The following is a 26,382-nucleotide window of genomic DNA, read 5'->3' on the forward strand; positions in this document are numbered from 1 at the left end:
ACAGACACACACACACACACCTACCTTCTCAATGTCCTCCAGCGTCTTGTAGTACTTCGCTTCAGTCTCCTGGATCTCCACTAAGCAACAGTTTCTTTTGTCCTCTTCTGTCATGCCCATTTTCTGTAATGAACCAGATCAGAAGTCATACTGGGCTGTCAAAACTGACTGGTGTCCAGTGGTTTAATGGCAGGTCTCAGACACACCGGGCCACATTTTAACAGTTGTACTATACATACAGTGGATATAAAAAGTATACACACCCCTGTTAAAATGACAGGTTTTTGTGATGTAAAAGAATGAGACAAAAATAAATAATGTCAGAACTTTTTCCACTTTTAATGTGACCTATAACGTGAACAATTCAATTGAAAAACAAACTGAAATCTTTGAGGGGGAAACATTTAAAATAAAAACCTTACAATAACCTGGTTGCATAAGTGTGCACATCCTCTTAGAACTGGGGATGTGGCTGTGTTCAGAATTAACCAATCACATTCTAACTCATGTTAAATCGAAGTCATTACACACCTGCCATCAGAGTGACTCTGATTAATCACAAATAAAGTTCAGCTGTTCTAGTAGGATTTTCCTGACATTTACTCAGTTGCATCTCAGAGCAAAAGCCATGGTCCGCAGAGAGCAAAGCATCAGAGGGACCTCATTGTTGAAAGATATCAATCAGGAGAAAGAAAACTGGTCAGGGAGGCTTCCAAGACTCCAACATTAAAGGAACTGCAAGAATTTCTGGCAAGTACTGGCTGTGTGCTACATGTGACAACAATCTCCCGTATTCTTCATTTGAATTGGTTATGGGGTAGGTTTGCAAGACAGAAGGCTTTTCTTACAAAGAAAAACATCCAAGCCCGGCTGAAGTTTGCAAAAACAAACAAACAAGTCGCCCAACAGCACGTGGGAAAATGTGTTATGGTCTGATGAAACCAAGGTTGAACTTTTTGGCCATAATTCCAAAAGGTATGTTTGGCGCAAAAACAACACTGCACATCACCCAAAGAACACCATACCCACACTGAAGCATGTTGGTGGCAGCCCCAAAGACCCCAAGCACACATCCAAATCCACAAAAGCATGGCTTCACCAGAAGAAGATTAACGTTTTGGAATGGCCAAGCCAGAGCCCAGACCTGAATCCAGTTGAACATCTGTGGGGTGATCTGAAGAGGGCTGTGCACAGGAGATGTCCTCGCAATCTGACAGATGCTTTTGCAAATTAGAGTGGGCAAATATTGCCATGTCAAGACGTGCCATGACGCCTACCCAAAAAGACTGAGTGCTGTAATAAAATCAAAAGGTCCTTCAACAAAGAATTAGTTTAAGGGTGTGCACACTTATTCTCACAGATTTCAGTTAGTTTTTCAATTGAATTGTTCACATTATAGGACACATTAATAGTGGAAAAAGTTCTGACATGATTTATCTTTGTCTCATTCTTTTACATCACAAGAACCTGTGTGTAGACTGTCTATATCCACTGTACATGATTCCACAAAATAGTCAATATGCATCTTGCTAAGTGCAGGGAAATGCAAGTTAACATCTGCACAAACTATGAGGTACCACGGACACAACAAGCACACAATTTATTCTCCCTGTGAGTTAGACGTGTTCATCAGTGTGCAGTAACAAATGCCAGTACCCAGTGAGTTCTGACTGTACATTTTTCTAGACAGAGACCAGCTTCCCTCAGAGGTCTTATGATGCTGCTTCCAAACCACACAATGGGAATTTGAACAAAATGATCCCAATTCTCATTCCTCACCGACCCCAATAGAATATTAGACTTCTGATTAACTGTAATTGCCGACTGGCCATGTTGAGGGAAGCGGTGACAAAAATGCTGGAAGTGGAACTGGGGTATGAGTTGAGTGCTCAGGGCAAAGTGCTAATTAACACTGGTGTCTGCAGCTCTGAATCAGGGAAAACATCTGGGGCCGGGAGCATGGCAGAGCCGGGAAACGTGGACAGCCTGGCTAACCTAGCAGCTTCGGATCAGTGAATTACAATGCATTACAAACAAGAGACGGCACAAAAAAAGCTAAATAAGAGAAAGAACATCTGCGACTGTAACAGTTAAATAATACGACTCTTGCGGAATTTTTGACATCATCTCATTCTTAATTATCTGGGCGGATACGACTGTCAGCAGTCTTGATTGCTGTGAGGAATATTCCTTCTATTGTGCCATCTGGAACAGACTGCATGTCGATAAGCAGTTCTGATAATACAATATGGTGATAATCAAGTCAAACCACAGCCAATTAAAGGCTCCGAGGCCCAGATCCAGATCTGGGTAATGGAAAACAAGCACCCAATCAGAGCTGTCGGGGAGCAGAGTTACAGACCTGACATAGAGACTGATGACAGCTGTGTTTCATTGAAATGGTTTATGTGGTTTGATCTGGCATCTGGCTGTTTTTGATGACGTAATATCGTGGTATCTGGCTTCTTTTGATGACATCATAGGGACACTGTCATGGTGTTACTGCTGATATGTTGAAGTCACAGTGAATCACACGCACACGCACAGTGGCCAGATGGGGTTCCCCGTGACCAGCACTGAAGTTTATTGACCTAAAGGCGTGAGGACGTGAGGACATGTCTGACGATGCTGGACGACTGCTGGGGTGAGTCAGAACACTTACCTGCATGTATCTGATCTGCAGCGTTGGGAAGGGACAACAGAGCCGATGAGCAAAGCAGAAGACAGACACGCGGACGGATAGGTCAGAAAGGACATACACACCACACACATACTCACAGGCACAGGCACGCACCGCCAACACACCCAGACAGGCACAGATCTACACATGCCATGCAGAAATACACCCAGACAGACACACACACCACATACACACACAGGCACGCAATTTGGAAAACCACAGAAATACATATGCAAGCACACACCTCATATGGCGAGAGAGACACATATACCACACAGAAACTCACCCAGACAGAGACACACACCAGAAACAGACAGACACACCAACACATGCCGCACAGAAACACACCCAGACAGAGACACACACCAGAAACAGACAGACACACCAACACATGCCGCACAGAAACACACCCAGACAGAGACACACACCAGAAACAGACAGACACACCAACACATGCCGCACAGAAACACACCCAGACAGAGACACACACCAGAAACAGACAGACACACCAACACATGCCGCACAGAAACTCACCCAGACAGAGACACACACCATGCCAACACCTCCAGACAAAGAGAGGGCATCCACATGCACACACCACATAAACACAGACACACACCCACAGATAAGTGACAAGAGAATCACACAAACTCACAAACACAGACACACACACAAAGCCCTCACCATGGGTTGTCGTACTTCCACCTTGATAATGTCCTCGTAGATGTCATCCCCATCATCCTCACAGGGAACGCAGTCATAGATATCATCCTCCCCCACGTCATGTTCACTGTGGAACACACACACACAGACACACACACAGACACAGACACACAGACAGCGACAGACACACACCCACACAGACTCAAACAGTTAGTTTTGTAATATTCTTTGAATGGTTCACTGAGACACTTAACAGCGATGGATAACCACACCATTAAAATCAGATTAGGTACTTGACACTTAGCTGAGTGCTGATCTGACAGTGGTTCCCTGTTACTGGTCCTTAGCAAGGCTCACACTGAGCCCTCATCCCCTTCATAACCACTCCACGAGCATCTCTCGCTAATGTACAGTACCAAGTACCAGAGTACAGTACCAAGTACCAGTACCAGATGTTCTGGGTGGCTCAGGAGATCATTTAGAGACCCTGTAAAAGACTGTCCATTGTAGCTCGGTAGGTCGAGCATGGTGCTCACAACACCAGGGCTCCATGTTCAATTCCCACATGGGGACAGTACAATAAGTAGATCGAGATGACAGCAATACCCAAATACTTCAATGACAGAATAAGGACAGATTCTTGCCAACAACCGGAAGGGATTTCCGTTCCAGATCCTTTCTGTGTGTTAACTATAGGACGATAAGCATGTGTGCGCTCGGGCAAGTTTCACACTGTACGGTCCCTGACAGCGAATGTGAAGCCAGATCCAATAAGCAGCGGGCACCTGGGAACCGGCCACTGATGGCCCCGTTGGCGTCCATCAGCCTGCACCTAGCCACTGTCACCGGAGGAGCACAGCCACATCTCAGCCCGGCTCCCACGTAACCAGCCTGACAGCCACGCCGGTGTCCTTCCCTGCCTGTGACTACGACAGGAATGTACAGCTGAAAGCTGCTGTCGTTCTGTGGTGTCACGGTTGTGACTGGTTCCCGGTTCACAAGCGGGCCACTCCGAAGACCTCCCCCTGCTGCTCGCAGCACATCCAGGGCCTCTGTCCCACATCAAAACACCATTCTATGCTAATTCTCACCGCCAGAAAACCCGGAAATCCTGAAAGGCTCCACATTGTTTGTTCCCCTAAGCCATTTTCTGAGGACAGGAGATAACTGTCCTCAGAAAAACCTAATTAGTTCCACTACAGTTCAGGGCTATTCTACATACTAGACTTTTAATCTAATAATGACGTTAGGGGGGGTGTTGTGCCTTGTGGTTTTGCACCACACTGACTGAATGACATTTAATTAGTAGAGATGCCAACATTGCACAGGCTCTGACAGTGGTGTGTGTGTGTGTTTTGTAGGATGTGATGAGTGCTGCCCAGTGACCTCTAGTCTTTTGTTCCTAGAACAGTGGGTATGCTCTCTCCTAGCGGTCTACTCCCTCTCACAGCTCAGTCGACAACAAGTGGGCTCTGTAATCATTGTTGATTTCTGCACATTGCTACAGATGTGGCATGTGTAGTGACTCGGCTTGGAGGTTTCCATGACACAACGCCATCATCACACTCCCAATGCGTGTTCTTGTGTTAGCTATAAAATTGCTTCTTAACTGGTTTTTTTTGTATCCAAGGTAGGGGTGACTTGTTGCATTGTTACTCTGAAAAGGTTAATAACAAACAGAGATGTCGTTCCCATACACTGGAATGAATAGCGTGGTGTACATAGTGAATCTTAATGGATGTATTGACGCCTTGTTTATCTTCAATCTTGCCCATATGTGACTGAAAGGTTCTTCTATATTTTGTGAATGGCATTAACACAGAAAACAGATTTATTAAAGAACACGAGGAAAAGAAAGACGACCACAGCCACAGATAAATATTCTCCAATGTCCTTCTCCTTGTGTGCAAGTGGTTTTAAGTTTTCATTAAGGTGCCACAGTGTCACTCCAATGCCTGTGCTGTTCCTTCATTAGCAGGATGTGAGACGCCGCATTCCAGAAGGCACCCGTGACCTCAGAGACACACAGTTATTCAGGGACAGGCAATGTTCAGAATCAAATCCCATTGTTGCTCAGAACCCTGGAGAGTCATTAGCTGAATTGTGGTTAGTGCAGTGGTCTGTGTATAACATACTGAACATGGGGAGTGAGGAGAAACCAGCTCCTGAGACAGGATCAGCGCGTGTGTGTGTATACGTGGGAGGGGCAGGGAATGTGTTTGGAATAGCTCGAGTAACAGGCTTGATGGACAGACATAATTAAAAAGTGGGCCGGACATTTGTGAATACATGTACACTGTGTGTGTGTGCTCCATGTGGGAGATGCTCAGAGGGCACATACAGTGGGGAGAACAAGTATTTGATACACTGCTGATTTTGCCACATCTGTCATTTTTATCATTGGTACTCTTCAACTGTGAGAGACGGAATCTAAAACAAAAATCCAGAAAATCACATTGTATGATTTTTAAATAATTAATTTGCATTTTATTGCATGACATAAGTATTTGATCACCTACCAACCAGTAAGAATTCCGGCTCTCACAGACCTGTTAGTTTTTCTTTAAGAAGCCCTCCTGTTCTCCACTCATTACCTGTATTAACTGCACCTGTTTGAACTCGTTACCTGTATAAAAGACACCTGTCCACACACTCAATCAAACAGACTCCAACCTCTCCACAATGGCCAAGACCAGAGAGCTGTGTAAGGACATCGGGGATAAAATTGTAGACCTGCACAAGGCTGGGATGGGCTACAGGACAATAGGCAAGCAGCTTGGTGAGAAGGCAACAATTGTTGCCGCAATTATTAGAAAATGGAAGAAGTTCAAGATAACGGTCAATCTCCCTCGGTCTGGGGCACCATGCAAGATCTCACCTCGTGGGGCATCAATGAACATGAGGAAGGTGAGGGATCAGCCCAGAACTACACGGCAGGACCTGGTCAATGACCTGAAGAGAGCTGGGACCAAAGTCTCAAAGAAAACCATTAGTAACACACTACACCGTCATGGATTAAAATCCTGCAGCGCACGCAAGGCTCAAGCCAGTGCATATCCAGGCCCATCTGAAGTTTGCCAATGACCATATAGATGATCCAGAGGAGGAATGGGAGAAGGTCATGTGGTCTGATGAGACAAAATAGAGCTTTTTTGTCTAAACTCCACTCGCCGTGTTTGGAGGAAGAAGAAGGATGAGTACAACCCCAAGAACACCATCTCAACCATGAAGCATGGAGGTGGAAACATCATTCTTTGGGGATGCTTTTCTGCAAAGGGGACAGGACGACTACACCGTATTGAGGGTAGGATGGATGGGGCCATGTATCGCGAGATCTTGGCCAACAACCTCCTTCCCTCAGTAAGAGCATTGAAGATGGGTTGTGGCTGGGTCTTCCAGAAGGACAACGACCCGTAAGAAGCATCTCAAGGTCCTGGAGTGGCCTAGCCAGTCTCCAGACCTGAACCCAATAAAAAATATTTGGAGGGAGCTGAAAGTCCGTATTGCCCAGCGACCTGAAGGATCTGGAGAAGGTCTGTATGGAGGAGTGGGCCAAAATCCCTGCTGCAGTATGTGCAAACCTGGTCAAGAACTACAGGAAACGTATGATCTCTGTAATTGCAAACAAAGGTTTCTGTGCCAAATCTTAAGTTCTGCTTTTCTGATGTATCAAATACTTATGTCATGCAATAAAATGCAAATTAATTACTTAAAAATCATACAATGTGATTTTCTGGATTTTTGTTTTAGATTCCATCACTCACAGTTCTTCTACATGCTTTGTAAGTGGGAAAACCTGCAAAATCGGCAGTGTATCAAATACTTGTTCTCCCCACTGTACCTGGGAAAAAGCGTGTTCTGGCACATTGCATTGACAATTGAATGCACCCGCCATTTTAATGTAGTCAACAAGGCGGGAGTGCCATCTTTCCTGACGGACCTTTCTGATGACCTAGTTGGTCTCAACGTCAACGGGGTTATCACACGGGATCAGACACTGACATTGAAAGCAGCCACACGGTACCTGTGCAGATGTGCCTACTCATGAGTGTCCATACAGAAGATCCAAACGTGTGTTCAGCAATCTGCTCCTCTCCCCGGGAGTCTTGCATTGTGGGTAAATGTCATGTTGTCATCTGGGCTCTGGCATTATCCTCCTCTCTTAGGTCAATGACCATGCTGTCATCCTGTCTACTGGGGTCAGGACATAGACCTACTTATTAAATCCCCGTCTGGACATGGACCAGGGACAGACTGCCAGCCTGGCTGCCAAGGGCTGACCACACAGGGTGAAAGGTTATCTCAGGCTCTTATTGATATCATCATCATCTTTAAAGTCCTTGGATTATATCCACTCTAGCATGGACATGGCAAGATTTGAAACAGATTCGATGGGAGTACTGTAGATGTCACATTTCAGATTAATGTACAGTGTTTGAGAGATTAATCACTGCTGAGTGAAAAGCAAACTTCATGGGGAATTTCCACTCTCTTCTTCTCTCTACAGGGAGCAGGATGTGCAGACGAAATCCAATGGAAGGTTATGCCCATGTTCATCACCAGGCTAGGGTTGCAATTCATGACAAATTTGAGCGTGTGTGTGCAACTGTAGAAGAGTGGATTAACTAGAGACATATGACTGGATCTGGCACATTTGGAAGCTCATGGATAAAATAAACAGATTTACTTGGGGGACATTTCAGGCTTCCAAAACCTCTCAGATGCAATCAGAAAGTTGAGGAAATGAGACCATAATTTTTCTCATGCAGATAGAAAGGGTCCTGCCATGGACCACCTTCTTACTTTTGATTATATAAGATGGAATGGGACTATCTAGATATTAACAAGCATCTGAGAGGGCTATGATTCCTCTTTTTATTTCACCATAAACCAGATCAATTTGTTTATGTAAAAAGAAAAGGGCAAAAGCAGAATGTTATTAAACAAAATTAACATTTAGCCAAAATGTATTCAAATGTATTCATTATGTATATGAACACATAAATACATTTATATGGGTTTATAATATATAAATATACACACACATTATAAAATATATAAAAAAATACATTTAATGGCAATACAGCTAAACTGAACTGTTATTACAGAGATATACATTTGTATCATCAGCGTCGCTCTGAAAATTAATACAATTTTACAATGGTATTAAAAGGCAACATATACAAGCTAAAAGGTATTGGGCCTACAATTGAATCCTGAGGGACCCCACAAGAGATTATCTTTGAGAGGGCATCCAAATTAAACCCTATAGGTCTTGTTAGAGAGAACATTAAGATTGAATATCAAATGTGGCAGTTAAATCCATTAATACAAGGTCATTGTACTATGGTGGTCAGGGAAGTCTGATTAATTCATTTTGGGGAGAATTATCATAAAATAACATTAAAAAAATATTTTCCCTAAAAATGAGTAATGGGAAATGGGTTTATAATTGCTAAAGACTGAAGGAACTAATGTGCTTTTTCATTTAGGCTGTTTTAACTGGGGCTAGAAATGGAAGTTCACAGGGAGTAACTGACAATAATACATCTACACAGTTAAATACAGTTTAAATTTTTTTTTGTGGGAATTCTGTTAAGAAGACAAATACAAGACTTCAACTAGGAAAAAAGAGTCCATAGGGACCCGGCATGTATTGAGAATAACTAGAAGTTAAGATTATTTGCTAAGGATGAAACATGACACACACGGCACACTTAGAGGTGGGCAATAGATTCTAAGGGGTGGAAAGAAAAACACTGACAAAGCTGTAACTGGTTGGAGTAAAAAAAACAACAACACTAGTTCATTATTCTGACTTTCAGTAATTGATTTAGAGAGAGGATTTATTCCAGCACGTTTAATGACTGTAAATATCAATGTGCTCTTTAAAAACATTACGGTGGACTTGTCATTTCCTCCACGCCCGTTCAGTCATCCTAATGAATTCCCTTCAGTTAATTTGTTTACATTCCTCCAGGGAGGTTTCTATTAAGAGATGATCTTTTATATTTTGATTGGTGCAACAGTATGAATGGGTTCATTTCATTTAGAGAATGTGTCATTTACTAGATCATCACAGGAAGAAGGAATCAAATGCATTTCCATATTGTTGTCATATCTTTCAGCTGACTTGTCATATCTATTAGCTCTCTGTTAGCTACTCCTGTGTGTAAGATAACATTTTATCAATACCAGTGCATCCAAAATAAATTGAATATCTTGGAAAAGTTTTTTCCCTGTAATTCAAATCAAAAAGTGACACCTTCATATATTCTAGATTCATTGCACATAAAGTGAAACATTTTTCAAGCCATTTTTTTCAATCTCGATGATTATGGCTTACACCTCATGAAAAGCCCAAAATATTAGAATAAAATATTATAATACAGAAATGTTGACCTAAGAAGAGATCTAATCAGCTAATTAACTTAAAACACATGCAAAGGTTCCTAAGTATGTTAATTGAAGTTGGGGCTCCTTTTGCCTGAAGTACTGCAGCAATGCGGCGTGGCATGGAGTCGATCAGTCTGTGGCACTGCTCAGGTGTTATGAGAGCCCAGGTTGCTCTGATAGTGGCCTTCAGCTATTCTGCATGGTTGGGTCTGGTGTATCACATTCCTCTTCACAATACTCCATAGATTTTCTATAGGGTTAAGGTCAGGTGAGTTTGCCAATTAAGAACAGGGATACCATGGTCCTTGAACCAGGTACTGGTAGCTTTGGCACTGTGTGCAGGTGCCAAGTCCTGTTGGAAAATGAAATCTGCATCTCCATAAAGTTGGTCAGCAGCAGGAAGCATGAAGTGCTCTAAAACTTCCTAGTAGACAGCTGCGTTGACCTTGGACCTCAGAAAACACAGTGGACCAACACCAGCAGATGACATGGCATCCCAAACTATCACTGACTGTGGAAACTTTACACTGGACTTCAAGCAACGTGGATTCTGTGCCTCTCCTCTCTTCTTCTAGACACCTTTGATTTCCAAAGGAAATGCAAAATATACTTTCATCAGAGAACATAACTCAGCAGCTGTCCAGTCCTTTTTGTCTTTAGCCCAGGCGAGACGCTTCTGACGCTGTGTCTTGTTCAAGAGTGGCTTGACACAAGGAATGCGACAGCTGAAACCCATGTCTTGCATACGTCTGTGCGTGGTGGTTCTTGAAGCACTGACTCCAGCTGCAGTCCACTCTTTGTGAATCTCTCCCACATTTTTCAATGGGTTTTGTTTCACAATCCTCTCCAGGGTGCGGTTATCCCTATTGCTTGTACACTTTTTTCTACCACATCTTTTCCTTCCCTTTGCCTCTATTAATGTGCTTGGACACAGAGCTCTGTGAACAGCCAGACTCTGTGAACAGCCAGCCTCTTGTGCAAGGTGTCAATGGTCTTCTTTTGGACAGCTGTCAAGTCAGCAGTCTTCCTAATTGATTGTGTTGCCTACAGAACTAGACTGAGAGACCATTTAAAGGCCTTTGCAGGTGTTTTGGGTTAATTAACTGATTAGAGTGTGGCACCAGGTGTCAATATTGAACCTTTTCACAATATTCTAATTTTCTGAGATACTGAATTTAGGGTTTTCATTAGTTGTCAGTTATACTCATCAAAATTAATAAACACTTGAAATATATCAGTCTGTGTGGAATGAATGTATACATTATACAAGCTTTACTTTTTGAATGGAATTACTGAATTAAATCAACTTTTTGATGATATTCCAATTTTATGACCAGCACCTGTATATGTGGTTCAAGTCAGGTGAGTTGGCTGGCAAATGGAGCACAGTAATACCATGGGCAGCAAACCAGTTATCAGTCGTTTTGGCACAGTGGGCACATGCCTAGTCCTCCTGGAAAAGGAAATTAGCATCTCCACAAAGCTTGTCAGCAGATGGAAGCATGAAGTGCTCTAAAATGTCCTGGTAGACTGCTGCATTGACTCTGGACTTGATAAAACACAGCAGACCAACATCAGCAGATGACATGGCACCCAAATCATCACTGACTGTGGAAACTTCACACTGGACTTAAAGCAACTTAGATTCTGTGGTTCTCCCCTCTTCCTCCAGACTCTGGGACCTTGATTTCCAAATGAAATGCAAAATGTACTTTCATCTGAAGAGAGGACTTTGGACCACTGAGCAACGGTCCAGTTCTTTTTCTCCTTTTCCCAGGTAAGACGCTTTTGACATTGTCTCTGGTTCAGGAGTGGCTTGACACTAGGAATGAGACACTTGTAGCCCATTTCCTGGACACGTCTGTGGTGTGGTGGCTTTCGATGCACTGACTCCAGCCTCATTCCACTCATTGTGAAGCTACCCCAAGTTCTTGAATCGGTCATCCCTGTTGTTTGTGCACCTTCCAGTCAACTTTTCATGAATATGCTTTGATACAGCACTCTGCAAACATCCAGCCCTTTCAGCAATGACCTTCTGTGGCTTACCCGCCTCATGAAGGGTGTCAATGAGTGTCATCTGGTCTGTCAAGTCAGCAGTCTTCCCCATGATTGTGGCTGTGTGTACTGAAGGCTCAGGGAGTTTATTAGCTGATTAGAGCTTCTCAAGTCAACATATCTGTACTGTACATTGTTTTTTCCAATATTTTGAGATACTGGATTTTTGATTTCCATGAGCTGTAAGCCTTAATCATCAAGACTGAAACAAAAAAGGTTTGAAATGTTTCACTTTATGTGTAATGAATCTAGAATTACGGAAACACTTTTCCACGATAGTCAAATTTCTTGAGATGCACTTGTATACTCCCTAAAATATTGCTTTGTGGGAGTCAAAGCAATACAAAATATACAGTAATGGTCAGACAACAAAAGTATATTTTAATGTACATGGTGTACATGGACATGGTTGTGTGAAGGCTTGTTGAATAAAGTCCAATGAATTCAGAAGATACAAAAACCTGATAGCATTGACCTGATTTTCCATATGTAAATCACACAGTCCACCAGTGACATACAGATAAGGTAACACATAGAGACAGACTCACCCACAGGTCACTCTTACTGTTATGATCAGTGGTGAACTCCTACCAAACAGGACTATGCTCATAACTAACTCAACATGTTGTCTTGATTTTGATTTTGCACTGAGATAAAATTTCATACAGGCCGTTCTGTTCCCTGTCACACATATCTTGAGGTGTTGCCATTTTGGACTCTGTGTTGAATGTAGATGATTTAATTAAGACTCATCAGTTAGTCAGAGAAATGTACAGACTTAGTTATAAAGTCCACACATTCTTCACCATGCTGTAAAACAGAACTCTGGCTCTTACCTTCCAGTACCCTGAGTTGTCAGTTTTGAATCTGCACCACAGGAATGATAGCAATGTGCTGTTATTGTTGTGACGTTTCAGACATAATTTGCTTCTCAATCTGAAGATTGTCATTCAGAGAAAAATTGCCTCTTGGCAACTGCACTGATTAAAAAAATATAGAAATTTGTGGACACAACCATTTCCATGTACACCATGTACATTAAAATATACTTTTGTTGTCTGACCAGAGACAGAGCACTGCTGAAAGTTGACATTACTGAAACATAGGGAAACTTTGCAAAGCAAAACCAAAAAGAAAAATGTATGTTGATTTAACATACAATGTTAAGGTAACCAACAGAAGTAGGCTTGCTCACCAACACAAATTATTTGTTGTGAAACAACCCACAATCATATTGCAGTTGGTTGCCTGACAATAGAATGGTTACTTAACCTTTTCAAAAGTGTGGCTAAGATTTAGAGGGTTAACCTGAAAAACCTCAATTAAGGAGAACCGGCCTCAGGTAAAGTCTAACAATGAACATGCTATTACAGGCGACCTGACACTACAGCTTCATTCTTCCTGCATGTACCTTGATGTGAATACAGTTGACATGATACTGAAAATATGGAAATAGTTATTTCTGCTCATTCAGCAAGATACCGGACATTATCTTTACTTAGACATTAACTTCAATAGACAAGCAGCAGAGTCCTTTAACATCTATAGTAGGTTGTTTAAAGTGTAGTCCACGGAGGCCATACACTCAAATCTTGTCAAGGTTTGAATTGTGCAAGCTCCTAGCGCTAATATTTCAACTGAATGTTACATTTCAAGATAGAGTGAATCATATTCAGCCAGTTGTTAGTTCCATGAGCTAGTTTTGAATTTGTAGTAAATGGAAGAGAGCATGGAGAAAAATAAAAGTGTAAATCTGTTTTGGGAGAAGTGCGCTATATATACAGAATAATGTAATTGAAGCCGTTACAACACCTCTGCTTAAACAGTGTACTAAAGGAAGACATTTTGGTACAGTGGGGAGAACAAGTATTTGATACACAGCCGATTTTGCAGGTTTTCCTACTTACAGGTTTTCCATAGGTACACTTCAACTGTGAGAGACGGAATCTAAAACAAAATCCATAAAATCACATTGTATGAATTTTAAATAATTAATTTTATTGCATGACATAAGTATTTGATCACCTACCAACCAGTAAGAATTCCGGCTCTCACAGACCTGTTAGTTTTTCTTTAAGTAGCCCTCCTGTTCTCCACTCATTACCTGTATTAACTGCACCTGTTTGAACTGATTACCTGTATAAAAGACACCTGTCCACACACTCATTCAAACAGACTCCAACCTCTCCACAATGGCCAAGACCAGAGAGCTGTGTAAGGACATCAGGGATACAATTGTAGACCTGCACAAGGCTGGGATGGGCTACAGGACAATAGGCAAGCAGCTTGGTGAGAAGGCAACAACTGTTGCCGCAATTATTAGAAAATGGAAGAAGTTCAAGATGACGGTCAATCTCCCTCTGTCTGGGGCTCCATGCAAGATCTCACCTCGTGGGGCATCAATGATCATGAGGAAGGTGAGGGATCAGCCCAGAACTACACGGCAGGACCTGGTCAATGACCTGAAGAGAGCTGGGACCACAGTCTTAAAGAAAACCATTAGTAACACACTACACCGTCATGGATTAAAATCCTGCAGTGCACGCAAGGTCCCCCTGCTCAAGCCAGTGCATATCCAGGCCCGTCTGAAGTTTGCCAATGACCATCTGGATGGGAGAAGGTCATGTGGTCTGATGAGACAAAAATAGAGCTTTTTTGTCTAAACTCCACTCGCCGTGTTTGGAGGAAGAAGAAGGATGAGTACAACCCCAAGAACACCATCTCAACCATGAAGCATGGAGGTGGAAACATCATTCTTTGGGGATGCTTTTCTGCAAAGGGGACAGGACGACTACACTGTATTGAAGGGAGGATGGATGGGGCCATATATCGCGAGATCTTGGCCAACTACCTCCTGCCGTCAGTAAGACCATTGAAGATGGGTCGTGGCTGGGTCATCCAGCATGACAACGACCCGAAACACACAGCCAGGGCAACTAAGGAGTGGCTCTGTAAGAAGCATCTCAAGGTCCTGGAGTGGCTTAGCCATTCTCCAGACCTGAACCCAATAGAAAATCTTTGGAGGGAGCTGAAAGTCTGTACTGCCCAGCGACAGCCCCGAAACCTGAAGGATCTGGAGAAGGTCTGTATGGAGGAGTGGGCCAAAATCCCTGCTGCAGTGTGTGCAAACCTGGTCAAGAACTACAGGAAACAAATGATCTCTGTAATTGCAAACAAAGAAATTACAGAAAACAAACCAAATATTAAGTTCTGCTTTTCTGGTATCAAATACTTATGTCATGCAATAAAATGCAAATGTATTACTTAAACATCATACAATGTGATTTTCTGGATTTTTGTTTTAGATTCAGTCACTCACAGTTGAAGAGGACCTATGATAAAACATGCTTTGTAAGTGGGAAACCTGCAAAATTGGCAGTGTATCAAATACCTGTTCTCCCCACTGTATGTCTACTAACCCTAACCCTAACCCAACCCTAACCCACTTACCACTGAAAATTGTATTAGCATCAGTATTAGCATATTCCTCTGTCTTGCAAAATAATGGTCCTCTAAAAACACTGACCCACAAAGCGTCTTATACTGGCCACCTGTCTAAATGAGTAGCCATTTAACACTAGCCACACTATGCTAATAGTTAATAATTTATCAAGCTTGCATGATACATTACCTTGTGTCGTGTATTAAAATGTAATGTGAGGAAAAAAATAAAAAGTTGTTTCAGTCAAGGATCAGTTAGTATTCTGAACTCTAAAACAACTACACAATAGCTCCTGGATTCAAAGCCTACAAGAACTGGAAACAGGTCGGCATGTGACATGTCTTTACTATTAGAAAGACCGACACTTTAGGTTGCAGAGGAAAACCTCAGTCTGTTGTCGGTGGTTCCAGGAACAGACAGAGCCAACATGGTCCCAATGGGGCTTCAGAAACGTTGCCGTGCAGGCCCCTACAGCTGGTGTATCACTCGCTTATTTCAGTCACACACTCATCTTAAATCAACCATCCATCCGTATCATGAGTCAATTAATAATAGTATGAAAGCAGGATTATTGGCTGCTTAAGTGTGTCCCACTGCATTACATGAGGACCTCCTGATGAATCAATTACGTGGCCGAGGCCGTCCACGGCAATGGAAAGCGAATCTGTTCCTTTAAAGGTCAAGGGGGCCTGCGCTGCACCGTGCTTTTGAGTAATTCAATAAGATTTAGCAGCATTTCGCAGGGGAAGGTAGGATGAAAAGCTGGACCAGACAGGAGAATGCTGGAGTCAATGGCCAACCCCTGAGGAAAGACTATGGGATATAATCACCTTAGGCTCCAGGCTGGGCAGAGAGCACAATAAAGGTGACCCAGGTCTTCATTTCTAAGGCCCTACTGAGAGAGCTCCAGTTGTACCTGTGTACCTGTCCAGCAGAAACATGGAAACTATTCCCTTTGATCACATGAGCATATTTGGTTGGGTGTGCCTAAAGCAAGAACAGAGTTGGGTAAAAGAAATGTTCCAGTTCTCAGACCATTTCACTTGGAACAAATTGCAAAAAGGCGTGAAATTGCAAGAGCTTGTCTCTGTGAATGAGGTTAAACAATCCTGGATAACAATGTGGGGCGCTATTAGTGTTAAGACCACTAGCTGTGCCACCCAACCCCAACCACCATTCTCACTGTTCTCAATGTGGAATTCTACATTTCTTAATTTTACAATGGTTTATGAAACTTTAATAGAAACTGAAACCATTACACCCAAGACTCCCCTGGTGGATACATTTGTAACCTCAAAGAGACAAAAAAAGGTTACAAAATAAAAAAACAAAATTGAAAAAATAAAATGATGTGGTATCAGAAGCAAGGTAAGGTGGTGGGTTATAAATAGAACGAACGACAAACCAAAGGGTTAACCCCCGGCTGCCTGCAAATCCACTGTTCTGTAAGTAATGTGATAAGGGCCACAGTATGGCACGATCAAGTGCTGTATACGATGTGTCTCATCCTGACTACGCAACGTTTTTGCTCTGACAATGGAGGGAAAGCCAAGCCACAATGAAGTGACATTTCTAAACCAAGTTATACTGAACTCCCATAGACTGGGTTTGGGCGGGTAGCTAAGATGAGCTCTAACCTAGAATTAGTCACCTTGGCCTTCACTGCTCTGTGCTTCCGCACATTTTCCTCCAGTAATGTATTCAGCAGACAGCGATGGGGGCACTCCATTATCCATCCCTCATCCCACCTCCTCTCGCTGGGTGATGAATGACACCTAGCTCAGCGCACTGCCTAATTATTCTCCGTTAATCAGAGAGGAATGGGAGCTGTCACACACACACACATCCACCATCGCCACCACCAACCCCCAGTGGAATAATTCCACGTGCAAGCTTTTAACATATTAAAGGCACCTGAGAGTGTACTGGATTCTACATGATCAGATTTTAAAACCAGACCAGTCACTGGGAAGTAAAAAAGTTTGGTTTTCTCAAAAGAACGTGTGTCGCAGTTATTGGCACCCCTAGTAATTCTTATGGACCAAATCTAATAGAACACACCTGTAAAAACCAATTTCCAATATTAGGGTCATTAAGAAGTTTAGATCAATGGATGATGTGAAAAAACCTGCCTGGAATAGGATCAACTGTAGGGTCTATGTTCACTTGTCTTAATGACGGTACACTTGCTTTTTGACATGACCTCTGATTGAGGTTTTAGAGACTTTTCAGTAATTCTCTAACAACGATCAGCGGAGAATGTTGGCGCTTAATTTTCACTTTGATGGTGACCTTTCCACACCATACACACAACTTCTGCTTGCATTGCCATCCGGTCATTTAGAATCATTCCAGACATGTGGGAAGAGGTTTGAGAGTGTGACATCATTGTCTCGTCCTAACCTGGACACTACAGGAAGCCAATGCGCTGTTGTTGTCCCCATTTATGGCAACAGGAAGTGGAACGGAGGGCAGGGAGTTTGAGTAAACAGGCGAGTGAAGAAAGGTGTCAGGATGGAGGGATACGGCCCAGAGCTCCATCCATGTTTTAGGCAAATGTGTGAGTACGGTAAGATTGTGTGAGTATGTGTATGTACATGTGTATGTATGGTAATGATGGTGTGTGTGTGTGTATGGTAATGATGATGTTTGTGTCTGTGTGTGTGTGTTCATGGTGGTGTGTGTGACATGGTACTTGGGTACTTACTCCGCCAGCTCCTCAAGACTTCGGTAGACGTCATCCTCATTCAGAGCAGTGTCTTCTGAAGGAAAGGGCCTGAAACACGAACACACACCACGATATTAGCCAGTGGACACCAGTTAGGTGGGCTAACAGCAGGGAATAAGGGTCCATCTCAGTCTGTCCATCCCTAGTTAAAATACAACTAGTCCTTTATTCAGGAGCTCCACTGTCACACAGGAGCCATGAGAACAGGACACACCCAACATAGCAAAGCAATAACAGTCAAACCCTTCATACCAGGATGACTGTCATAGCCTAGTTCCCACAAAGTAAATGATGTTTTTCTAGTGGCTTTTACTCCAGAATTCGACAGACTCATCTTCTGAGATTTTCTTAAACCCATAAAATAGGGCTCAAACCAATAAGATGAAGGCCTTTTCCGTACTTCTCTCGAAGCTGAGCTCTCCCGAGGATAAATGGATGACTAATCAATTAGTCACTTAAAGAAGTGGAATCCTCCATCTTTTTCCCCCCTGGAATCTCATCATCAATGCTTCATCTGACACATGAACATCAGCCAGAGGGGCCGGAGATTGGAAAAAGCACAACGGGTCAGTTAAAAGATGAAATATCAGGAATACCACACTGTGATGGTAAACAATGAGTTACAGGCATTACAAAACGCACAACATCAGTGCATCTGTGTACACTGAGAAAATCGCATTCATTCCTTACTGACATTAGTCAATGACATGCTAAACATGATTAGCTCTTTCTCTGAGTAGGTACAGTAAATCTACACACCATAATGATCTGTCTGTTCCACATAATGTTGTCTTTACTGTTGCTACCTTCACATGCACAATGTTTGTTATGGTGCTCGTTTCCAGTACACCACAACAACCCTGTTCCAGCCCTGTTTCAGCCATGTTTCTGCCATATTTCAGCCCTGTTTCAGCCCTGTTTCAGCCCTGTTCCAGCCCTGTTTCAGCCCTGTTTCAGCCCTGTTCCAGCCCTGTTTCAGCCCTGTTCCAGCCCTGTTTCAGCCATGTTTCAACCCTGTTCCAGCCCTGTTCCAGCCCTGTTCCAGCCCTGTTTCAGCCCTTTTCCAGCCCTGTTTCAGCCATGTTTCTGCCATGTTTCAGCCCTGTTCCAGCCCTGTTTCAGCCATGTTTCAACCCTGTTCCAGCCCTGTTTCAGCCGTGTTTCTGCCATGTTTCAGCCCTTCAAAATGTTTGTCAGTAAGAGGCAATCACTACCACTGCTAAGGATCTAGCTATATTCTATAGAACTGTGTTGTATTGACCTTGGTTCATCACGGATAACTGAGAAAAGTATTGTGTGTTGAACATGAGATGCCCTACTGAGAGCTCACAAAGCCCCTTACACTACACACACACACACACCCATACAGTGGACAGTTACAGACACAAGTATGCAATCCCATAAGTCAAAGCCCACAAAAAGGTTCTCCATTACTCAGAGAAAGATATGAGTGAGAGACAGAGAAATGGGGAGTGTAAAAGCATAGTGACAGGCACCAGAGGAGCAAAGGTACTGTCCATCCATCAGTGTGTGTGTGTGTGTGTGTTTGCAGTAGGATAACATTAAGTCTTGTACTGAGCAGCCTGTTGGCCCCTATAGAGGTAGACATAGAAACAGAGAGGAGGGGTGAGGTGGGGGCGGGGCTCAGGAGACAGAGAAACAGAGAGGACGGGTGAGGTTTGGGCAGGGTGGGGCTCAGAAGACAGAGAAACAGAGAGGAGGGGTGAGGTGAGGGGCGGGGCTCAGTAGGCAGAGAAACAGAGAGGAGGGGTGAGGTGGGGGCGGGGTTAAGGAGGCAGAGAAAATAGAGAAAAAGAGAGGGGAAAGATGACAGTGTATGCGAGCGTATGTGTGTGTGTGTGTGCGTGTGTGCACATGAGTGTAAGCACCTGGGGCTCGGTCTGAGGTGAGATAGAGAGATAATCTGATGGATATTGCACTGACTGAGCCCTGACAGTCACAGCTGCCTCTCATATTACTGCAAACTATCAACACAGGTAATCAGGACTTTGGTATTGTCTGTTATATTAGCTCTGCAGTGGTGGCAATGTGAAATTACCCTGGAAGATGACACAATTCAGTAACAAGTTTACAATAACAAGTTTACATTCAATTCAAGAAATCTGCCCTCCGGTGTCAAGCCTCTTATTTAACTAAACATGTGGTTTCCAGTTAATCTAATCATTCTGTCACTTGGACACAGCTATGGAACCCCAGTAGAGTGTTTAACTCAATTAGTCAATTCAATTACCAGATGGCCTATCAAACCATATTCCTGGGTTACGTCTTTCATAACCACACCACTCGACGCCCATTAATGCTGTCATGATTTACCAGGCTGAGGAGAACTCCATGACCTTTCAAGCGCTTCTAAACCCTATGTGGCATTTAGCTAAATATTGTTCAATGCACAGTAGCATATTGTTTACAAAACAATGACTTCGGGCTTGTGATTTTTAGAGTGTGTTTATAATGCAGAGCTGAAGAATGTTAGTGTGATTTGGCCATTAGCGGCGGTCTAGTGTGTTCAGGGCATGTGTGTGTGTGTGGTCACTATGAGAGATTAGCGTGTCACTAACATCACATGACTGTCTGGTCTGGTAAAGGTCAGCTCACCAACCCTTGATACAACTCTCTCCCTCTTCTCATGCCTTTATCTTTTTAACATATCTCTGTCTCTAAACCTCTCATCTCTCTGTTTCAGTGTTCACAACGAATCCATCTGTACAGCAGGCTTCCTGAAATGTGTTTATTTATTTTGTAGGATTTTTCATTGTTGGACAAAAAAGAAAATAAAAAATCACCAGGAAATCTGGAAGTACTGTAAATGTTCACATGTGTTACAATTATATACAAGTGAAAAGAAATGTAAGCAAAGGTTTGATATTATTGTTTTACTAAAAAATTCAGGGCAGAATCTAGTTCATGGCCCCTGATGTCTAGGGTGTGGATGTAAGATTACCACAGGATGCATCAGAACGATTTCAGTCTGCAGCCCTGCTGTCTACTGGCCCGGCCTGCGATTAAGTTCAAGTGTTTTTTCGATGTGCACTGGTGCCTCGTTGTAAAGGTAATCAATGGCACACAACCCCATTGAACCGCTATCGGAAAATAACTATGAGGAAGTCACTACATGTCTCTGTAGTCACAGTGGAATGTGCAGTAAGTTCTAGCAGGTCCCAATAGCACAGGTCAATAGTTCAAATGCCTAGTGCGCAGGTCAATAGTTCAGTGGAGAGCAGGCCTTATGCTTGTTTGCCCAGCCACTCTGAAAAACATCCTTCTGAGTTCTCATCCATTCATCATGTCTGAGTCATTGACATTCCAGTGTGTTTGGTCTAGGCTTGTTAGAGGGTGGGTGTAAAAGTCCATGTTTTTACTCTGTGTGCAAGTGTGCACGATTCTACAGTGTGTGTTAAGTGAGTTATCTGTCTCACTTAACATACACAGTATATACCAATCAGCCATAACATTATGACCACCTGCCTAATTATGTGTAGGTCCCCATTTTGCCGCCAAAACAGCACTGGTCCATTGAGGTATGGACTTCACTAGATGTTTGAAGGTGTGCTGTGGTATATGGCACCAAGACGTTAGGAGCAGATCCTTTAAGTCCTGTAAGTTGCGAGGTGGGGCCTCCATGGATTGGACCTGTTTGTCCAGCACATCCCACAAATGCTCGATTGGATTGAGATCTGGGGAATCTGGGGGCCAAGTCAACACCTAGAACTCGTTGTTGTGTTCCTCAAACCATTCCATTTTTGCTTTGTGCCAGGGCACATTATCCTGCTGAAAGAGACCAATGCCATCAGGGAATACCGTTGCCATGAAAGGGTGCTCAGGTAGGTGATATGTGTCAAAAGTAACATCCAAATGAATGGCAGGGCCCAATGTTTCCCAGCAGAACATTGCCCAAAGCATCACACTGCCTCCGCCGGCTTGCCTCCTTCCCATAGTGCATCCTGGTGCCATGTATTCCCCAGGAAAGTGACGCACACACACCCGGCCATCCACGTGATGTAAAAGGAAACGTGATTCATCAGACCAGGCCACCTTCTTCCGTTGCTCCGTGGTCCAGTTCTGATGCACACAGGCCCATTGTAGGTGCTATTGGCAGTGGACAGGGGTCAGCATGGGCACCCTGACTGGTTTGCGGCTATGCAGCCCCATATGCAACAAACTGCGATGCACTGTGTGTTCTGACACCTTTCCATCAGGACCAGCATTAACCATTTCAGCAATTTTAGCTACAGTAGCTCGTCAGTTGGACCAGACCACACGGGTCAGCCTTCGCTCCACAAGTGCATCAATGAGCCTTGGCTGCACATGACCCTGTCGCCGGTTCATCGCTTTTCCTTCCTTGGACCACTTTTGATAGGTACTGACCACTGCAGACCGGGAACACCCCACAGGGGCTGCAGTTTTGGAGACACTCTGACCCAGTCATCTAGCCATTACAATGTGGCCCTTGTCAAAGTTGTTCATATCCTTATGCTTGCCCATTTTTCCTGCTTCTAACACATCAACCTTGACAGAATGTTCACTAGCTGCCTAATATATCCCAACCAATGACAGGTGCCATGAAAACAAGATTATCAGTGTTATTCACTTCAACTGTCAGTGGTCATAATGTTATGGCTGATAGGTGTATATATTTATATAGATTATCAGTGTTATTCACTTCACCTGTCAGTGGTCATAATGTTATGGTTGATCAGTGTATATATTTATATAGATTATCAGTGTTATTCACTTCACCTGTCAGTGGTCATAATGTTATGGTTTATCGGTGTATATATTTACATAGATTATCATTGTTATTCACTTCACCTGTCAGTGGTCATAATGTTATGGCTGATGTATATTATATATTATAATGTTATGGCGGATGTATATTATATATTATAATGTTATGGTGGTGTATATTATATATTATAATGTTATGGTGGTATATATTATATAATATAATGTTATGGCTGATGTATATTATATATTATAATGTTATGGTGGTGTATATTATATATTATAATGTTATGCTGGTGTATATTATATATTATAATGTTATGGTGGTGTATATTATATATTATAATGTTATGGTGGTGTATATTATATTACTATGCAAGTGGGCACTCTCTGTGTACAGTATAAATGAGGTGCTGTACAATGGGTGAATGCGTGTGGATAGTCACTAACATGCATTACGGCGTGTCACACACTGTCATGCCAATGTCCCAGGCCTGGCTGAGCGCCCCCAACACTCCCTGCTGTGTGCCAAGCTCTTTCTCCCAGGGGGAAGTCTACTCTCACGCTCACTGTAAATCTCTGACCCACTGGACGTGCACACGTACAAACAAGAGCTTGGTTAGTGGTTTTCAAGAGCCCATCATGTAACACAGAGAAACATGAGTAGTCCTGCTAGAAGCTAAGAGCTGAGGCAGGTTAGCGGTGGACAGATATCATGAGGAGAAGTAAGGAGGATTTCACCGTTAGACTGAGAGAAGGGTCTGCTATGAAAATCATAATGAGGATATAGAGGTCATGGTCCTGCTATGAGTTTCACAATGAGGATATAGAGGTCATGGTCCTGCTATGAGTTTCATCATTAAAGGATATAGAGGTCATGGTCCTGCTATGAGTCTCACACTGAGGATATAGAGGTCATGGTCCTGCTATGAGTCTCACAATGAGGATTTAGAGGTCATGGTCCTGCTATGAGTCTCATAATGAGGATATAGAGGTCATGGTCCTGCTATGAGTCTCACAATGAGGATATAGAGGTCATGGTCCTACTATGAGTCTCACACTGAGGATATAGATGTCATGGTCCTGCTATGAGTCTCATAATGAGGATATAGAGGTCATAGTCCTGCTATGAGTCTCACAATGAGGATGTTAATGTCATGGTCCTGCTATGAGTCTCACAATGAGGATATAGAGGTCATGGTCCTGCTATGAGTCTCACAATGAGGATATAGAGGTCATAGTCCTGCTATGAGTCTCACAATGAGGATATAGAGGTCATGGTCCTGCTATGAGTCTCACAATGAGGATATAGAGGTCATGGTCCTGCTATTCATATCATAATGCCAGGACAGCTCAAAGCCCATAAAGGAGACAGAAGGCCATTAGTCCTAACCTCTATTCTATCTATTCATCCCTTTTTGATTGATATCATTTTCATGGATTTGTCATAGAGACCGGGCTTGGACAGTGAGTGTTTCAGAAGTGCTGAGTGTGTCTGTGTGTGCAGGGAGGAGTCAAGAGAGGCTTACATTAAAGCTGGGGCTCAGGGCCGACAGTGACAGAGACACACAGGCATGATCATAGAATAATTACAGCCAACAGGCTTCAAAGAGCCAATCAATGGACTTCAATAGCAAGTCAATGAACACGCCTCCGGAACAATTACCCCCAGATCAAACACACACAGAGACATAGACACGAAAGAGAGTGAGAGAAAAAAGAGAGAAAAAGAAAGGGTGAAAATGGGGAGTGTCTCAGGGGTAAGCCAGCGGCAGGAGTCTAGTGACAGGGGTTGTGGTGGAACGGGAGAGAGACTGACAGGTCTGAGTCTGGTGACAGGGGCCTCCGTCGTCCTTGCCCTAGGCAGCAGGCTCGAGAGCGATGCGGGTCTTTTAACCACTTATATAACTGATCAGTACTGTATGCCTGGCCCATCTCTGCAAGGACATGTTAACACCCAGGCCTGCATGTGCCCTAGATCATGGCCTCACTAAAAGCCGATCATGTGCCCCTCAGCAAGCCTCTTACGTTGCCCTGAGAGAAAGAGTGATGATGTGGGCTGTTGAAATAAGTAGAATTTCCTAAAGCATCTCCTGGGTTGTTGTGAAGCTCTGGAGGGCCAATGGAAACAGGCAGACTGATTAGCTGGTCTAATTGTCGCCATAGTGTGCAGAGCGGACAGCCATGATGTAGCCACCTCTTCACCAAGCAGGCTGTGTGCTGTTTATTATTAACGACCACGACCAGTCTGTGTTCCGAGGTCTGGCGTGGGGCCTGGCGTGGGGCCTGGCGTGGGTCCTGGCGTGGGGTTTGGCGTGGGGCCTAATGGGCTCGCTCCATCAACTCATTACCCAGCCCACCAGGGTTAAACAGCTTTATTTGTGGAGCCAGTGAGAAGCCTGCTCACAGTTCACGAGGAGAACAGATTGAGCAAATAAAGCGGAATCGGAAACCAATTTCCAAGCTCTCAAAGAACGAGCGCGAATAATTGTATTTTTCTTTGATGTGACAAGGAGGAATCTGAGGTAGAATTTAAATCTAAGCTACCTGATCCTGATCTTACACTGGGCCATCCTTTCGAAAAGGTGTTTGTAATGGAGTGCAATATTGATGGTGGTAGGCCTGCATTTCACTCATTAATAATTGAAGAATAATTGAGAGGAAAAAACATACCTGATCCCTTTGATATGTGCAATGCTGTGGTGGGAGATCCTGGAGAGGGCGGAGATCACCTGGAACACAGCAGAGAGACAGAACATTCAATGACAGTCCCAGTGAAAAACCAAGCCTACAACACAGTCAATGACAGACACAGTGAAAAACCAAGCATACAACACAGTCAATGACAGACACAGTGAAAAACCAAGCCTACAGCACAGTCAATGACAGACACAGTGAAAAACCAAGCCTACAACACAGTCAATGACAGACACAGTGAAAAACCAAGCCTACAACACAGTCAATGACAGACACAGTGAAAAACCAAGCCTACAACACAGTCAATGACAGTCACAGTGAAAAACCAAGCCTACAACACAGTCAATGACAGTCACAGTGAAAAACCAAGCCTACAACACAGTCAATGACAGTCACAGTGAAAAACCCAGCCCACAACACAGTCAATGACAGTCCCAGTGAAAAACCAAGCCTACAACACAGTCAATGACAGTCACAGTGAAAAACCAATCCTACAACACAGTCAATGACAGACACAGTGAAAAACCAAGCCTACAACACAGTCAATGACAGTCACAGTGAAAAACCAAGCCTGCAACACAGTCAACATATTAAGTTAGACAAGCCCTTCTGCTCTGGCTAAATGTGCTAAATAGATGTTAAACATAATGACTGGAGAGGAGTATTCATGTCGCATTGTTTAACAACATGCGCAGTCACGCAGTCAGGGTTGAGCGCAGGCATAATGCAGGACATGTTAATGAAGACACCCAGACACGCTTTGTCAAATGACCCCGCACAGTCACACACTGGGGCCACTATACTGGCATTATTCAACCTATCTGCTGCCCATCAGTCAGGACCTATCTCAAAGCCCCCACCTCCCTCTCTACCCCCCACCTCCCTCTCTCCACCTCCTTCTCTCCCTCCCTCTCTTTTCCTACCTCCCTCTATCTCCCTCTCTCTCTGCTTCTCTCTCTCTGCCTCCTCTATCTATCT

The 26,382-nt window shown here is 43.5% G+C and overlaps 1 protein-coding gene across 10 annotated transcripts in view; it reads right to left on the bottom strand.

Annotated features, from left to right (window-relative positions):
- vav2 (vav 2 guanine nucleotide exchange factor) overlaps nucleotides 1-26,382 on the bottom strand; it is a 168,938-nt gene that overhangs the window by 25,642 nt on the left and 116,914 nt on the right. For 6 of the 10 annotated variants that reach the window (XM_010893932.5, XM_010893925.4, XM_010893927.4 and 3 more), the window contains exons 3-7: nucleotides 25,381-25,439; nucleotides 17,944-18,012; nucleotides 3,365-3,470; nucleotides 2,663-2,677; nucleotides 25-123 (exon numbers count right to left, since the gene is read on the bottom strand). In XM_010893932.5, the coding sequence (XP_010892234.1) occupies nucleotides 25-123; nucleotides 2,663-2,677; nucleotides 3,365-3,470; nucleotides 17,944-18,012; nucleotides 25,381-25,439 (348 nt within the window). The remainder of the gene's footprint in view (nucleotides 1-24; nucleotides 124-2,662; nucleotides 2,678-3,364; nucleotides 3,471-17,943; nucleotides 18,013-25,380; nucleotides 25,440-26,382) is intronic. The other 4 variants (XM_010893934.5, XM_010893933.5, XM_010893931.4 and 1 more) reach the window with 1 other exon arrangement.

This window comes from Esox lucius, chromosome 14 (genome assembly GCF_011004845.1).
Source record: "Esox lucius isolate fEsoLuc1 chromosome 14, fEsoLuc1.pri, whole genome shotgun sequence".
NCBI lineage: Eukaryota > Metazoa > Chordata > Actinopteri > Esociformes > Esocidae > Esox > Esox lucius.